An 18,532-nucleotide genomic window follows, 5' to 3' on the forward strand; every position below is an offset into this window, starting at 1 on the left:
ATTCTGATGTTTGATGTTAGCCCTGTGAGGTAGTCCAGACAAGAAGCACAAACAGGAGTACTAGCTCTATCTTTATTGTAAAATTACATTAACAGAATCTTGCAAGACTGAAAGTATTTCTCCCCTCCTTTTCTTTTATTCTCTGGAAAACTAGGGAGGGTCCCTTCCGAAACATTTCCCATGCCTTCCTCCCTTCTGTGAGCTGAGACATCTTTTACATGCCAGCTGTCCCATCTGCGGTTCTCCCTCCTGTCTCCCAAGGTCATTCCCCCTATCATTACAATGGAGAAATTAACTGGAAGTAATTCCATGTAATATTATGTAATAAGTATTCCATGTAATATTACAATAAGACCAAAGCTCTGGTTATCAATCTGGCTGCCTGTTCTGGATTATCTAAACTTTCCAAACCATATTCACTTATAATGACTGCAATAACCAAAACAGGAAGTTACCAAAGCACAAATAACTGTATATTCAAAACTGGTATATTAGCCAATACTGCTAAAAAGTGCATTGAACCACTAAGCTCACCTGTGCCTCTAAAATAGTGTGGTATCAAGAGCACCACTATGATTCTGATCCTTGGAAAGGAGGACAACATTCTTCAAAACAAACTGAATATAATTCATACAGACAGATGATCCTCCCACTAACAGAATCTCTCTCATGTCTGGATCCTGAGTCATCACTCACCTAACAGCATTGGTTCAAAACATCCTAGGACTACTGAGCATGATTTAATGAAAAAGAGAAATAGACCTGAATGTCATCCACATATTGCTATCTCAGTCCCAATCACAAAATAATCCTTCTCGTAAGTTTGATGTAAATACTAAAAGCATAGGGGACAATGCAGATACATATACAATCTGCTATCAGAGCAGAATGATAATCCCATAGCATTATCTTCTATAACAGGCCACATACATAAGGAATGCAACCAGGATAGCATAGCATAGCATAGCATAGCATAGCATAGCATAGCATAGCATAGCATAGCACAGCACAGCACAGCACAGCACAGCACAGCATAGCACTTCCAGTCCCCAAACTAGATATCTATTCAGAATGATATCTATGGTTGATGAAACTGAAACAACTAAGAGATCCCCAAAAACCAACAGGGTTCCATTCTCCCTCAGGGTAGGTGTAAACTGGAGTAGGATCATTACCAAATTGAAAAAAAAAAGATATTTCAGTAATGATATTAGATGTGCATTTATTTATTTATGTAAAAGATTTATATACTGCTTCCAGTTAAGAAAAACCTCCCATTTTTTTCTTTAAAAAGCAATATAATATCTCATCTACTTTACTCCTTAGTCATTTCTGTAAGAGGAATGTTAGCTTTCATAAAATTGCCATTTTCATAAATGGATAATACATACATTACTGATAAATGGATTGCTCTGTTCTATCATTTATATTATAAACAGTACTTATGGTCAAATTATCCATATTTTTTTTTCTCAAAATTGGCATGAAAGACTATGTCTGTAAACAAAGAATCATGACTGTACTCTTTCTCTCATTACAGCTCCAGATTTATTTTATTCCATGCAGAAAGAAAAACATCTGCTTTATTCCGGAACAAATTATCACCAAGGAAGAGCAATTAACACTGGGTTGTATCCAATACTGGCTATCTGCCAATAAAAAATAAAATGCTGGTGGAACAGATTTCCCTTCCCCTTCAATCCTCCCCCCCCCCTCCGCATCTGTTCTGAAAGTTTGGAGGATCTCTAGAGCAGGTCTAGGGGGCATGCGTGGTTATAAGTAGAATAGATCACATGAGTGCAAATCTCCTTAACTAATGAATGTAATCTAGTTTTAGGCATTGTAAAAATCAGCTTGTGCTCCTATAAAAAAAAAAGTGCACATAAAAAGTTTGCATGCAAGATGATGCATTTATTTTTTTTTGCTCTTGTACCTCATTATATATAGTAGAATATGTTTTTTAAAACCAAAAGAGGTTAAAAGCATTTTGTATACATTCAGGTAAAAGGTCTTAGTAAATTAGAGTGCTGAAGGAAAAGGAAAACACATATTTATAATTATTTTACTCTCTGATATTGAAACAATGACACTGAAATAAGAAAAGACAAACTATTCAAAGCAATCATCTAAATGGTAACTTTAGCTGACTAAAGGAAACTTAGGAATACTAAATACTGTAAAAGGTTTTAAATATTATTGAGATAAACATTTGATGCATTGTACAAAATAGAAAGAATATCAATGTTAGGACAAAATCACTATTTTTCCATGCAAATTAGGGGGAAAAAAACTGGCTGCAAAAGTACAATCTGAGAAGGATTCTAATTTCATTTAGAATGCCCTGCAAAGGTCTAATATCCAATATGAACTTGTACTTTATAATTAAATAAATGCCAAGTAAATCATTGAAAGAAATGTCAGTCCCATCACTGGCAGCTGCTTTCCCTCCTGAAGGGGAGGGAAGAGTAGGAGTAGGGCAGTAAGCAACCCCTACAGCAGTCAGCAAAGTCACTAGTGGGAAAACACAAAGGCCTTTCCATGCAACTAGCACAGATGCGCCCAGAGCCAAACTGTCAGATACAGTTAAGATGACAGCTACTCACAGTTGATTATTTCCTTCTCACAGGTCACTGGGTGACAAGCTGGGTCACCATGCTTTGTTGGCTGCTACAGTTCTCCCTCAACAATGTCTATTCAATTTAAATAAAGGTAAGTTGCTCAATTTAATATAATAATGCAAACAACTGCATCCTCACACTGCCAGGAAAAAAAATGAAACCCAGTTTTGTACCATCTTGAATTAGTTTTTTCTGTGGTCTGTGAAAGGAAGAGAAAAAATGGATTTGAATTATCTAGCTCAAACAGAGAGCTGAGTAATTTTGTCAAGAAGCATGTAATGAAAGCTAATTTGTCCCCAATTCAAAGATTTAACCTTTAGAACATTTAGATGGCAAATAAATCATGAGGAAAACCTTGGATTTTCAGTGAAAAGATTCTTTCCGTCATAAATTCCTCACAAACTAAAATAAAGGGCAGTAGGCATGTAGAAAAAAAAATACTAAAATATAAACGCCTGTATGTTATGGTTGGAGAAGCAAAGCAATACTTTGCTTTTAGTTAAATTTAAATTACAGGAATTTGTTTACAGCAGGAATAGATAGGTGGCCAATTTTACCAACATCAGTGAAACAAAAACATTGGGTGACACTGAGGGCAACTCAATGGAATAACAAAGATCATTTTTAAACAATAAATCGCTTAGAAAATGTTGTTCATCTCCAATCTGAAACAACAGAATAATAATTTAAAAAAAGAATAACAAAGGCTTTATTTTAAGAAAAGTTATCCCACAAATCTTATGCCTTATTCCTAATATGCTTTAAATTATTTGGAGTAATTTCCTGTGCTCCTTTTAAGTAGAATTACAACAAGTAAAACAAATACCTACACGTTGGATGAATACACTTTATAGATAAAAATCAGCGGACATACTGTTATTTCCATTGCATCTTCTTGCAACCTGAAAAGCTGTTCTTGAAGATCAGGGGACCCTCTGAAATATTGAATGATTTGGCATGAGGAGTAATATATACAACAGCTTTGTTGTTTAAAACTTACTGAAAAGTTTATGCTGATTCTCCCCTCACATTAGAACCCCCATTTCAGAGAGTTCCCTGACTGTGCCTTTTATGGACAGAAGGGGCTGAAATAGAAAGGTGTAGGAAATGCCCATTGCTCAAGAACAGTTGCACTTAACAGCATACTGTATAAGGTTACTTTGACTGAAGACAAAATGCTGACAGAGGCATGGAAAAATGTGTTCCATTCCTTAAGCCCTTCCATATTAGTGCCAAATTAGAATAATAAAGAAAAGTTTTATATTGCCTCCCATCACCTTAGAAACAAAAACTAACAGAACATTTTCACTTTTAGTATTATTACAAGTCTTCACTTTTTACCCATTGCCCTTATGGAAGAAATTATGCAATGACAGGAGAACATTTCCCTTTACCATACTAATTCATTTTGATTTCTTACTTTTCACTAATTACATTACTCAAAGATTTCAAAAACATTTTAGAGTGGATCATATTATCAGTTTGTATTATATTAAAAATTGTATAACTATAGAATGCATCTTCTACAAAACATAGTGAATTCTAGTGATTCTTTAAATGTATAATTTAAGATGTTGCAGGAATAATATTACTTGGAGCTAATGAATCAGAAGTGGCTCCTGGGGTAACAGAGTTCCTTCTCCTGTTACACATCACTTTCCTCTACAATTTTTAATCTGCTACCACTGGCCTGGATTGAAGCCAAAGATGCTCCAAAATCCACTCTCTGGATTAAAGTGATTAAATGAAAGTAAAACTCACTCTCTGAACCCTAGATTAAAGCCAAAGATGCTCCAAACTCACACTCAAAAACTGATTCTAATCAAGATCCTAAATATAGGCCCAGAACATCCCAGAACTGTTTTAATCATGACTGGCCTCAGTCACATATAATACTGACCTGGGAAACAAGGTCAGATGTTCATAATTCAATAGACTCTTTGCTTAACTGCCATTAGTATGCATTTAAACTGTGATGGGAGAATGAAGAACTGGTATTTTGATTATACTGCATTAGAAAAAATTACAGTTTGTGTATTTAGTAACTTTGCCCCTTATTTTGGATATAATTTATAGAAGACAAGGGCAAAACTGAGATAATGCACAATATAATAGTATTTCTTTTTTGAAGAATAACTTTCCACTAAGAGTACTGCACTGGGCAATAACACTTCAATTAAAGAGGATCCCACAACTTGTATGCACAGCGTTAAGAAGAGAATGCTGTTATGACAGCATTACAGTGACAGCAATAGTCCACTGAGACAGAGAACCAAATTAGACTGTGTGAATACTCATGCACGGTTTTTATTAATTGTACATCAGATTTAAAATGCTGCTGTGAGGGAGCTTAAAGGCATTTGCACCACAGGCATGGGAAACAATGCAGCTTCTTCATCATTGCTGTGTTCCAGTAGCAAGGCTTTTCCCCAAGCTTTTATTTTTATTTTTTTTAACAAAGAGGAAACTTTTCATTGGCGCTATATTCTATTTGGGAATAGACTAATACTTTCACATGGAAAGTTAAATCAAGGTCATAGTACTTAAACAGCAAATCCAGAGGGAAGTTAATTTTGTAATAACTTAAAAGAATATACAATTTCTTGGAGGGCAACTTTCTAAAATTTAGCTAATTAAAAGTAAAATGTCCAAGCTACTTGTACCTCTAGACATTCATTTTTTAATTAAGTATTAAAAACTAATTTGTAAACAAATGGTAAAATCAGTCTGTTTTGTTTAAAGGGTCAATAAAATTAATTGGTCAAATAAAGTTATGCAAGTGCTTTTGATCTTATCCCAACAGCCACCAGAGTAGGAAGGGACTCATGCACACAAAATTATGGTTTAACATTTCCTGGTTTCACGCATTGTGCCAGGTCATTATTTATTTTGATCAAAATAAATACATCAAATTTGACTTACTGCTTGGATTTGCACATTATACTATTCCAGTAAAAAGTTCTAGAAACCACAATGATTGCAATCACAATGTTCATGAAACAGCTATGTAACATAACAGGCAAGACTGTACGTAATGTCTAACCCTGTCCAATCTATTAGCATGTTATTGGGCCGAGAAGCTCTCCCTGGAGTTATTCAAGCCATGGTCACTTGCAGGTTGGACTGCTGGATGGGGCTGCTCTTGAACATCACTTGCTAGTCCAAAATGTGGCAGCATGAGTAGTGTTGAACAAACCTTGCTATGCCCATAACATCTCTGCTTCATGAGCTGCACAGGTTACCAGTAAGGTTCTGGGTATAATTCAAAGTGCTGGTTATAAAACACTAGATAGTCAGGTTATAGACAGCTAGGTATGAAATCTAGCTATCTGAGGGACCAAGTGTCTCCTAAAGTATCTGCCTGTCCTGTATGATCAGGCAGAATCAACTTACTTCTGGTCCTGTCAATCAAGATTAAGCTCTACCTTACTCACATCCAAACAAACATCTAAAAACTTGCTTGTTTCCCTTTCCCCAAGTCTTGAATTAAGACGTTTGGAGGGCCCCTTTAGGCTATTGATGAAGTAGGAAGAGTACTTTGTTTGTTCCCTTGGGGCAATTGTTTCTCTTTTTATATAATGTTTTCTTTTGATCTGTGAAGCCACTTTATATAATGTTGTTTTCTATTAATCTGTGAAGCCACTTAGAATCACTTTTGAGTTAGGCAGTCTAGAAATTTGATAAATAAATAAATATTTGAAGTGTTGCTATCATTTGCTTCTCGCCACTTCCAACTCTATACATAATTATAGGAGGCATGCAGTTTGCCCAGGAGAAAAGGGTGAGATCTATAGATCAAAGGTTGGTAAACTCTACCTGTCAAGAAGGTATTCCCTAGTACTGAACATTACCTAATTCCAGAACCATTGAAGAACATGCAACACAGCACAGTCTATATCTGCCTTTAAGACTGGCATGAAAGTTGGCATGTAGTTGGACCATTTTTTAAAAAATTGCATTATCAAATCTAAATTTATTTATATATTTTTATTTATTTAAAGAACTTATATGCCTGCCTATCTTACATAGTGATCCTAGGTGGCTCACAACAACCAATAAAAAGAGGAATAAAAGCAAAACAACCCTTCCTACAGGCACCAGACCAAATAAACTATTAGCCTCCTGATTCAACCCCATCCTAGAGCAATGCTTGGGGGAAGAGCCAGTCTGTGCTGTGTTGCCAGTTCTTCATGCCCTTCTGATCAGCTAAAAGGGTAGGGGCCTCAGATCTCAGATGGGAGGCTACTGCAAAGGGTGGGTGGGCTACAAAGAAGAAGCCTCTCCAAGGTCCAGTCAGATGACAGTATTTAAGGGAAAGGACATGGAGTATGCCCACTCTATCTGACCTAGTGGAACAGGCAGATACTCTCAGGGAAAGGCGGTCCTACAAATAATCTGGCCCTGTGCCATGTAGGGCTTTAAAGGTAGTAACCAACATCTTGAATTGCACCCAGAAACCAACTGGAAGACTGTGCAGCTCACACAACAGTGGTATAATAGGCGAACTGCAGAGCACCCAGAACTGCACATGCCACTGCATTCTGGACCAGTTGCAGCTTCCAGATAGTCTTCAAGAGCAGCCCTATGTAGAGCACATTGCAATAATCCAGTCATAAATACCATAATGTAAACTAGCATGTACTCAGGTCACCATTCTACAAATCATGTTCAAATCCTGATAGGTAGCTGGAAAGAAACAGAAATGCCATAATACAAGATACCCTCTGAGAATTGAGATAGCAGTGTGGATTTTGGTATACATATCTATAATATAATTCTCCACTTGAGTCTTGAACCCTTCAAAGCTCATATACATTTTTAAGAAAGGAAGGAAAAATATAAATGTAATGTAATGCTGGGTTCATTCCAGAAGAGCTCATATTTATGTAAAGCTTCATATAAATACTTACAAACCCTAAGTATGCTTCATAGGTTTATTATGAAAACTGTAAGGAATGCATATTTAAATAATTAATAGAATGGAAATATTTAGTATTATTTTAGATTGTTAAAATAAGAGTTGAGAGTTGTAAATGTTTTTGTTTATTAATTGTAACTTTTTATTTTACCTTTTAATGTATTTTATTATATTTCATTGCAAATCTACGTTAAATGTATAAATGTTATACTCTTACAATGGTCAATGTAACTACCATTTATGACACCCAGGGAATTTATAACAAATTATCATATGAATCTAGGAAACTGTTATTTCACATATATAGGATTAATAAATGATAATTAAATACCATAAATTATATACTTAATGGGGTTATACAACAATTCATGCAAATATGTAATGATACTTTGATTGTCCTCAGTGATAAGTGTAGACATCAATCTTTTTTTAAAAAAAAACAAAAACCTGCATAAATGTCACTTCCTTCCTCCCCCTTTCATTAGATTTGGTTAAAACTCCATTTCTCCTTGCAAGCCAGAGGGCTTTTGAGATATTTCACTAACATCCAGGAAATCAATCTTACATAAAACTGAAGGAAAACATCTAATGTCATTGAGCAATAAATATCAACTCTGTCACTAGCTTACCTTTGAGCTGAGGCCTTAGGATGTTTCTTGTCCAGTTTCTTCACCAATGCTACTGTCAGCTGGCAATTCTCGCCTGAGGTATCTTTAGGCATTAAATGGGCATCCAAAGGTCTGGAAAGTTGTTTCTCCTTGATGTTGCAGTCATTATTTTGTAAAACCTGTGGAATTAACATAATCATAATGCTTATGTTGAATAAAACTGTTTCAAAAAGCACAGAATTTTAATATTAACCCATGGAAAAAAGACTTTTTAAGAAAACTAGGGTATATTGTATTTTGGTTCTTTTGTATTGTGGCTCTCCTTCTCAGACCCATACATGTTAAATTGTAGTATGTCCCTTCAAATTATTTTCCTCTGAAAAAAGCCAATTGCTCTGACCTCCCTCTGGCTCTGGTTTGGAACAGGAACTTCTTCTGAGTTGTTATTTGTCTCTTGATGAAGTATAGACTGGACCTCGTACGTGGAGCATTCAATTTGGGTCACCTCTTTTACATTTAGCTCCTCTAGGTAGGTCAGGACAAACTGAGGGTAAGCCTGTAGAGAGGGATAAAGGCAGAGTAGTTGCATGAGTGTGCAATCAGTAAACAAACAACCAGTGCTGTAGTAATAAATGCATAATTTATTGCCACTGTCACACTGTACCACAAGCCACCAAACAGCTGATCAGCATGCTACGTGTTATGGCTCAGCTCTGCTCTCAGCCAGCTCACAAAAATCCTGAAAATTTAACAATCGACTCTCATGAGTTGGTACAAGCTGGCTATAGCACACCACTGCATATAACTGTCTACAGTTTATATACTACTTCCTAATTTTTTCCCCTCATTTAGACTGATGGAAGTACTTTTCAGGTCATTCTAGAAGAATTAAACAAAAATGCAAGCTTATTAATATTAAATATAACTGAAACATGATTTGTTAAATGTCATTGCTTTGGTCAGTATTACAAACATATACATGGGTTACATCTCATATTCTATACCTAAATTATTTTCTTCAATGTATGAACCTATCCCTGCTTTTTCTGCCTAATTTATCCTTTTGCCTTCTTAATGCACAAATCTGCTTCTGTCTTATCATATTCACCTAATAATTTTTCTGTTCTGCTTTTGTTTCCTTTCACATTTTCATTTTCCATCTTTAAATCCTGTTTTAGGCTTCTTTCTATCAGTCATATAAGAAAGATAGGGTAAGCTTAATTTATACTACTGAGATAGGCTAGGCTATTTATTTGTTTGTTTGTTTCAGACAGAATACTAAATTTATTCTAGTATTTATCCTAGATTTATTTATCCTCTCCAGTTGTTGGGATTTATTGGGTGAGCTTTCCATCACAGCATCAAGTTAAACAACACCACTTCTCTTGGAGTTGGCACTTGAAGATTCTTCTCAGATGAGAAACAAATTTCATTTTTGTTTTTTTTCCCCCTTGCTTAGCATTATGACACGAGGAAGATGATGAGTTAATATCAAATTCACAATATGCTGGCTATAGTACAGATAGGAAACCTCTGGCTGATGGGATTAATTTGGCCTATAAGATAATCAGTCCAGCCTTCAAGCAGCACCTTTCCTCTAACCCTAAGCTCCTCTGAAAGTCCTTCCTTCCATCCCTTTATGAAGGAGCAGCTAGAAGTGGCTGCAATGTCCCCTTGCTCTCAGTTTCTTTAAAAATTATGTGCAGAGAGTTGGAATAAGAATTCAGAGTGAATCAATTATTCAAGTATAGTATATGTTTTTAGTTTTATTCCTCTGATGTCACCTTTAGGAATGAAATGTTTACTGCTGTGCCAATTTGGGCTTGTTAGTGATTAATTGATTACAGAATTTATAGCTTGAAAGGAGGCAGTAAATTCAAGGATGTGTACTGCTGCACTTTCTTATTTCTCTCCCTCCTTCTTCAATGAGGTGTAGAATTAGCTCATTAGAATAACAGAATAACACTTCTCATATTTGAAGGCTTGCTATCTTGCATTTCAAAGAATGTGTCTATGAAGGATACACGTATTTACATTACATCTCCTTTTTCTGGTTATCTTGTTTCTTTATCAGTTATAAAGTTGTAAAACAATTACAGTGGTACCTCGGGTCACGAACTTAATTTGTTCCGCGACTCTGGTCGCGACCCGAATTGGTCGTGACCCGAATCAAATTTTCCCATAAGGTTCAATGTAAATACGGTTAATCCATTCTGACCCCTACAAATTTGGTCGCCAACCGATTTTGGTCGCGACCTGAATCAAATTTTCCCATAAGGTTCAATGTAAATACGGTTAATCCATTCTGAACCATATATTTTTTTTAAACCACAAAAATATGACACAAAGTACAGTACAGTACACTATGAAGAGAGAGAACGCTAACCTTGCTTGAGGCATGGAGGACAGGAAGGTGGGTGGGGAGGCGGTTATTGTTTGGAGGGAGAGTCCCCCGCCCTACAGGAAGCCATGACCACGTGTCACAGCAGGGAAAATGGCCATGGATCCTGTTCGTCACCTGATGTGGAGTTCGCGAACGGAAGCAAAATTTTGCGAACAGTGCTGTTCGTGACCCGAATTGGTTGTGAACAGAAGCGTTCGTGACTCGAGGTACCACTGTATTTCTCTATTGGAGTCTTCTATTAATATGTACACATGCTCAAACTGCCTTTGATCAAACATTCTATATAAATTCTATGTAACCTTGTGGCTCTTGCTGTGGGCTCAGCTGGGTATAAGAGAACAGTAACTCACTGTAACCCACTAGCTTTAGAAAATAAAATGATTGTTTGGATCCTCTCCAGTTGTTGGCATTTATTGGGTGAGCTTTCCACCACACCATCAAGTTAAACCACACCACTTCTCTTGGAGCTAGCACTTGAAGATACTTCTCAGATGAAAAAAGGCCTGAACAAGTGAAGCTGACTCCCTGAAAACTAATGCCTGAAGATACTCCCAACAGACAATACTTTCAATTGTCAGCATCCAATTACTTCAAGTGCTACTATTGTATGAAGTAGCTCCTCCACAGAAGTCAGGTGCCATCTGTAGGATGTGAAGAGCTCTAATGGGTCAGGGCTTTGATCTCTGCTTGATATTTACCAGACTTCAAGAAAACTCCCAAGAAAATAACACTGGATGTATAAACTTTCATGAGACAGGGTTGTGACAGGAATTGATGGTTGTGACAGGAATTGACTGACCGGCTTGTTGCCCATGCTTGACATTGTGGACTGAGAGAGAGTGACTGGTCCAAAGTTGCCCAGCTGGCTTTGATGCCTAAGGTGGGACTAGAACTCACAGCCTCCTGCTTTCTAGCCTGATGCCTTAACCTTAACTAGACCAAACTGGCTCTCCTTCATAAGACAGCATATTTCATTAATATCTGGAGTGAGATTTCTAAAAGAAATTATAAACAAAAGAAATTAAAGAGAGGGAAAAATAGTAAATATGGCTAAATATAGTATATAAATATATATGCCACACTTTTTACTATATTTCTTCTTACTTTTTTATCATTATAAACCATCGCAGTTTACACTACATCCATACACCAATTCATATCCTGTCCTTTATTTTTTAAACTTCTCATCTCTCTCTTTTTGGGATAGCATCAGCTCCATCCAATCATGACTTGTTGGTCTGCTCCTTTCTATCAATCTGTTTGCTCTTCCTTCATATATTTATTTTGCAATAAGATCATAATTTATTCTATCTATATAACCAAGCCACCTCAACATAATTCTTTTGGATTGGTTGCTCACTTTCATATTCAATCCACAGTCATTTAATGTTAATTCATTATTGATTCTATCGCTTATTGTACTACCATGAATACTTTCTAAAGAACCAATTCCTACTGTATTCCACTTATTTTTAATATTTACTAATAATATGTATTTATATACTTATTCCATTTCATTTCCTTATTACAAGGTGGGTAGAAAAATACTCTTATTCATAGCTATTTTCACTTCATTGAACAAACATTTCTTTGCAACAGACTGTATAACACCTTCTACCCTTCTACCAGCATTTGCACATCTTAATTTTCACCATCCATTTTTCCATCCTTAGCAAACATTCTATCAAGCTAGCCAAATTCATCTTCTTGCTCTAACTTTTCATCATTTTTGCATAACTTGCAATAATTCACTTCATTTTCTCTGTCAAACACAACTACCTTGGTCTTTGATATATTAACTTTTAGAACCATGTTCCTCATTGCATCATACAACTTATCTAATATTTGCTGCAAATCATTTGGGTTTTCAGCCCACAACACATCAGTCTGTAAAAAAAAAGTACACACAAATTCATGTTCCCCAACCAACACATCTTTAGCGTTATCATAAGCATTCTTAATGTATTATCCATAAATATATTAAACAATCAAGGAGATAGAACATTAACCCTAACTCTCGTCTCACTTCACGCTCAGTGTTGAACTATTGACTAAACATTCCATTTATTATCACTTTTGTTGGTCTATGAATTATGAAGTGGAGAAATTATCAGACCCACAAGCAACAGAGAAATTTATTTGGCTAGGATCAGAAGGAGAAATGAAATATCAGTCTTTCCTGTTTATAGATACTATATTTTGCTTTTTTAGTTGGTGATAGACTTCCTAATTTGAGGGGAGGAGAGCAGGGGTTCTGTACCACAATTTCTGCCCCTTCTGGAAGTCCATCTAAACTTAAGTTTTTCTCTTGAATTTTTTTTTTGGGGGGGGAGGGTTGAAGGTTTTGTTTTAAGTTTGGCTCCATAATAGAGGTTTTGAATTTTTGTACCTTTTAAAATATATATATATATATATATATATATATATATATATATATATTTGGTGTTCTTTTCTCTTTGCACTTTCTTTTGTGCAATACCATCTCAGTCACACAAAAGTATTCATTTTACTTTATTCTTGATCTACAGAAACTTTACTTTTATATTCTACAGCTTTATATTTATGTCATCTCTAGTGATTTCTTGGAGCATTAAATGCCCAAGGTATCTTTCTAAGAGGAGATAGAATTTTAGAGAATTGGGTGAATTAGATCCCAAACTCACTTTTTTACAAGAAACACGTGTTTTCCCACAGGAGATGGACATTTCATCCAAGAGATGGATAGAATATATTATTTAGTTATTTAGAATAAATCTGTTAAGAAGGTGGTAATCTTGATTAATCAATCTTTTTATTTAAGCTTGTAGGAGAAGATGAAATAACTCATTCAGAAAGGTATTTTAATTATGACAATTAAGATGCTATAATTGCATTGCATTATACTTATTAGCTATTATGGTCCTATCAGAAATTACCAAGACACAGATGTTTCACACACATTTTTATTTTGGTTGCTGATCAGATAATGACAACTAGGGATTTAAATCAAGTTTTGGATCCTTTACTAGTTCATAACATAGTTTAAGTAAACAGAATTGGAAAGTACTACAAACCTATATATTGGAATTTAATCTGATAGACATATGGTGGCTATTTGAGTCCATCTCATTGTGAATATACTTTCTTCTGTTTATTCCTCATAAGTCATTTTCCTGACTGGGAAAGTCAATAAATTCACCATAATCACCCTAAAAAACATACTGCCAAACACCTGCAATGCCTCCAGGCCTCTCCAACACCGCCAACTCCAGTGATGCCACCATTGCTGAAAATAGAGAGGATGTGGAAAGTCAAGGCCAAAGTGGTCCCAGTGGTGGTAGGAGCACTTGGGGCCGTGACTCCAAAGCTGGGAGAGTGGCTCCAACAGATCCCAGGAACAACATCACAGCTCTCTGTCCAGAAGAGTGCAGTGCTAAGAACAGCTAAGATACTGCGCAGAACCCTCAAACTCCCAGGGCTCTGGTAGAGGACCCGAGATTGAGGAAGACATGTACCACCCATAGGGGTGAGAGGGGAATATCCTTCCTTCCTTCCTTCCTTCCTTCCTTCCTTCCTTCCTTCCTTCCTTCCTTCCAGTCAGTCAGTCAGTCAGTCAGTCAGTCAGTCAGTCTATGGTAAGAACAGAACTAATTGCCTCTGGTTTGTAGTTGTTGTTGTAGGAGGGCCATGTTAATTTATGGTGGTAAAAAATCAGAAGTCTGGTAGCACCTTTTCCAACTAACAAATTGTATTAAATGGCATAAGGTTCTGTCAGCTGCAGCTCACTCCACCAGATGTATAGAGTGGCTAGGCTGATGTAGGATTTAAACTGAGGTGAAGCAGGGAGAAGGGAGGAGAAGAAAAGTTAGTTACACAGATAAAGCTTACATGTGAGACAGATTACATTTTTTTAATCATTTAACAATTGTAATGTGTTAAAAATCCATTGTTTGTTGAGACCTTCTGAGATTGCCTGAAATGAGGTAGAGGGTGAGGTGGAAGATGACTCCAATTTGCAGAAAAAACAGGGTGCCTCCAATGGTCCTTTCAATGACACCCTATGCACAGCAATTCTAACAACAATGTGGAATAAAAATGTCAGAAATGATGCAAGGCTGACTTTTCCAAACCATGATTACACAGACTTCCCATTCAACTCTTCCCTTTTACATTACTGATTGCTAGGTCTTGGTAAAACAATGACAGATGTAGCAAAGGACAGTTCCCTAAGTTAATGTTTCCAGAACAATCAACTCATATTAAGCCATTTAATGCAATAGGCATCAGCTTCTCTATCAAGTTAATTTCTAATTTGTTCTTGATAGTATTTGTTAACAAGGTTTTGATGTTCTGCTTCTTTGGAAACTCAACTGAGTTTATAAGATGCAAAGGGAAGATTATTTTTTTTCCATTCCCAAGTGAAGTGATGCCTATGCAAAGATGCTTTCTTGTAGTACATGTATATATGTGAATACTACCATCTTGTAATATCTGCATGCTGGGGCAGGAAGTATTAAAATATTCTGGCTTTGTTTCAGCAAGAATCACTATGTCTTTCCTCCTGCTTTCAGCTATAACTTAGGCTTCCCTCATTTCTCTGTCACTCTGTGAACTCCAAGCCTAAATTCCTTTGGTTTTTCATTCCTGTTTACAATGGCTTGTCTGGGGAAGCAAATTATTGCTGTGGTTCCATGATGCACCCCACTCCTCCAATATAGTTTGTGTGTGTGTGTGTGTCTTAAGATAAGGGAACACACTACTCAGTAAAGTATTTAAATCTCTAATATAATACAATTCTTAGTTTTACCCTGGAAGTCGGGTGTTTGTTCCTTTACTGATATCATCTCCTTGGAAAGTGTTATTGCAATTGTTTCAGCAGGATTAGAGCAGGACTTTAATGCATCTGCTGATTATAAAAAAATCTCCTCTCACCCCTATGGGTGGTATGCATCTTTCTCAATCTCATGTCTTCTACCAGAGGCCTGGGAGTTTTACAGTTCTGTGCAGTATCTTAGCTGTTTCTAGCACTGCACTCTTCTGGACAGAGACCTCTGACGCTGTTCCTGGGATCTGTTGGAACCACTCTCCCAGCTTTGGAGTCATAGCCCCGAGTGCTCCTACCACCACTGGGACCACTTTGGCCTTGACTTTCCACATCCTCTCTGTTTCCTCCTTTAGGCCCTGGTACTTCTCCAGCTTCTCATGCTCCTTCTTCCTGATGTTGCTGTCACTTGGCACTGCTACCTCTATCACTACCGCTGACTTCTGGTCTTTGTCTACTACCACAATGTCTGGTTGACTGGCCAGTACCTGCCTGTCTCTCTGGATCTGGAAGTCCCACAGGATCTTAGCCTTGTTATTCTCCACAACCTTCTGTGGAATCTCCCATCTGGACTTGTGGGGGTCTAGCCCATACGCTGTGCAGATGTTCCTGTACACAATGCCAGCTACTTGGTTGTGCCATTCAGTGTATGCTGTTCCTGTCTGCATCTTATACCCTGCCATTACGTGTTAGACTGTCTCTGAGGCCTCTTTGCACAATCTGCACCTTGGGTCCTGTCTAGTGTGGTAGACCCCTGCTTCTATGGAACTGGTGCTTAGTGCCTGTTCTTGTGCTGCTATGATCAGTGCCTCAGTGCTGTCTTTTGTCCAGCCCTTTCCAGCCACTGGTAGGATTTCCCAATGTCAGCCACCTCAGCTATTTATTGATGGTACATCCCATGCAGGGGCTTGTCTTGCCATGGCACTTCCTTCACTTGAACTTCCTGCCATGTCTGCTACTGCCTCAGGCATTCTCTTGGCAGCTCATCTTTGGGTGTCATCTTAGTGATGTACTCCTGGATGCTCCAGGTTTCATCCAGGACAGTGGCTTTGACACTAACCAGACCCCAGCGGCCCTCTTTGTGGCTGGTGTACACTCTCTGGGTGTTGGACTTGGGTTGGAAGCTCCATACATTGCGAGAAGCTTCCAGATCTTCACACTGGCAGCTTCCATGTCCTCCTTTGGCTAGCTTACTATACTGGCAGAGTATCTGATGACTGGCAGGGCGTATGTGTTGATGGCGTGGATCTTGTTCTTCCCATTGAACTGGCTCTTCAGGACCTGTCTTATCGTTTGATGGAACTTAGATGTTGTCTTCCTTGCCTCCTCATTGTGGTTCCCATGTGACTGTGGGATACCAATGTACTTGTAGCTGGTCTGTATGTCTGCTATGTGACCTGCTGGTAGTTCCACCCCATCAGTCTTAACTACCTTCCCTCTCTTTACTCCCGTTTGGCCACAGTTCTCCAGTCCGAATGACATCCCAATGTCCTCACTGTGGATCTGTGTCAGGTGGATCAGTGAGTCGATCTCTCCTTACTCTTAGGATACAGCTTGATGTCATCCATGTAGAGGAAGTGGCTGATGGTAGTTCCACTCTTGAACTTGTATCCGTATCCAGTCCTTGTGATTATCTGGCTGAAGGTGTTCAAGCCTATGCAGAATAGCAGTGGGGACAGTGCATCACGTTGGTATATGCCGCACTTGATGGCCACTTGTGCAAGCTGTCTTGAGTTGATTTCCAGTGTTGTCTTCCACTTGAGTCCTATTGAGTTGAGGAAGGTCCTTAGTGTCCTGTTGACTTTTTATAGCACCAGGCATTCACAGATCCATATGTGTGGCATTGAGTCATAAGCTTTCCAATAGTCAGTAGGCTGTGCTCAGATTGGTCTGTCTAGACCCTGAGTCTTAGGTGACTGCTCTATCTATGAGCAACTGGTGGTTTGAGCCTCTGATGTTGTTCCCAATGCCCTTCTGAGCTGTGCTCATGTACTGGCCCATATGGTCCTATAGCCTAGTGGCTATGATCTGTGGTAGGACTTTCCATGTTGTGGGGAGGCAGGTTATCAGCCAATAGTTGGATGGTACAATTCGCTTGGAGGAGTCTTTCATGATCAGCACTGCCCTTCCTTGTGTTAGCCAATCTGGGTGGGAGCCTGCTGCCAGCAGCTGGTTCATCTGCACTGCTAGGCATTTATGCACTGCTTTTAGTTTCTTTAGCCAGTAGGTGTCAACCATATCCAAGCCAGGTGCTGTCCAGCAATTCATGTTCTTGACCCACTGTTGGATGTCTGCTGGTGACTGGTTCCTGTTCTAGGAGATTGCTGTGGTCTGCTTTCAGGTCCTGCAGCCACTTTGCACTGATGTTATGGGTCTTCTCTTTCCCCCATATGTTCCTCCAGTACTGTTCAGTTTCTGCTGTTGGTAGCTCTGCTGTTACAGTTGTTGCACTGCAGTTGGGAGTACATCTTGGATGGTTCCTTGGAGAACAGGGCATTTATCATTTTGGCCTCTGCTTCTCTAATGTATCTCCTTAGCCTCGTAGCCAGTGCTGCAAGCCTTCGTTTAGTAGTCTCTAGGGTTTCAGATGGAGTCAGCCCCTTGTATTTTTTCAGTAGCTGAGTCTTATCCTTAATCTCCATACCCTTCTGTAGTTCCACCTGTTGACTAACTTCTTTCCTAGTTGCCTTGATCTTGGTCTCCAACCTCATTTTCCAGGGGGGTATGTACTGCTGTTTTTGATCATGTAGCCAAGCACCTCCAGGATTAAAGTGGCTGTAGCATATATCAGTTCATTGGTTTGAGTTATGGTGGTAGTAGGGATTGTCGTGAGGTCTCTATTAGTATCTTCTAGCATACTATCTGATGGTACTTCTTCACTGAGCCTTGGTAATTGGTCTCTAGGGTTGATTGTAGTCAGTTTATCCATGATCTTATGCCACATATCGGCTGCTATGCTGTGTAATGGAGGGGATTGCAGTGACATTCGAGCTTCAGGTGTTGGCTGCACATCCAGTTTTCTTCCAGGCCTTCTTGAGTCTGGGATGTAATGTGTAGTTAGTCTATCTCAAGTTGTGAGATCAGCTTCCTCTTCACTATATTGAAGCGTTGGTAACTAGCTGTTTCTCAGCGTGGATGTAGGTCTTCTGTCCATCCATAGTTTCCTCATATGTTTCATATATC

The 18,532-nt window shown here is 38.1% G+C and overlaps 1 protein-coding gene across 1 annotated transcript in view; it reads right to left on the reverse strand.

Annotated features, from left to right (window-relative positions):
• The window catches only part of DCDC1 (doublecortin domain containing 1), a 318,605-nt gene that overhangs the window by 127,862 nt on the left and 172,211 nt on the right, over positions 1-18,532 (reverse strand). Inside the window, exons 18-19 of the mRNA XM_088145090.1 lie at positions 8,545-8,700; positions 8,166-8,323 (exon numbers count right to left, since the gene is read on the reverse strand). Of these exons, the coding sequence (XP_088001216.1) occupies positions 8,166-8,323; positions 8,545-8,700 (314 nt within the window). The remainder of the gene's footprint in view (positions 1-8,165; positions 8,324-8,544; positions 8,701-18,532) is intronic.

This window comes from Python bivittatus, unplaced genomic scaffold, assembly GCF_059951505.1.
Source record: "Python bivittatus isolate LINGU-HERP-01145 unplaced genomic scaffold, Pbiv_v1 ctg000480_np1212, whole genome shotgun sequence".
Classification (NCBI taxonomy): domain Eukaryota; kingdom Metazoa; phylum Chordata; class Lepidosauria; order Squamata; family Pythonidae; genus Python; species Python bivittatus.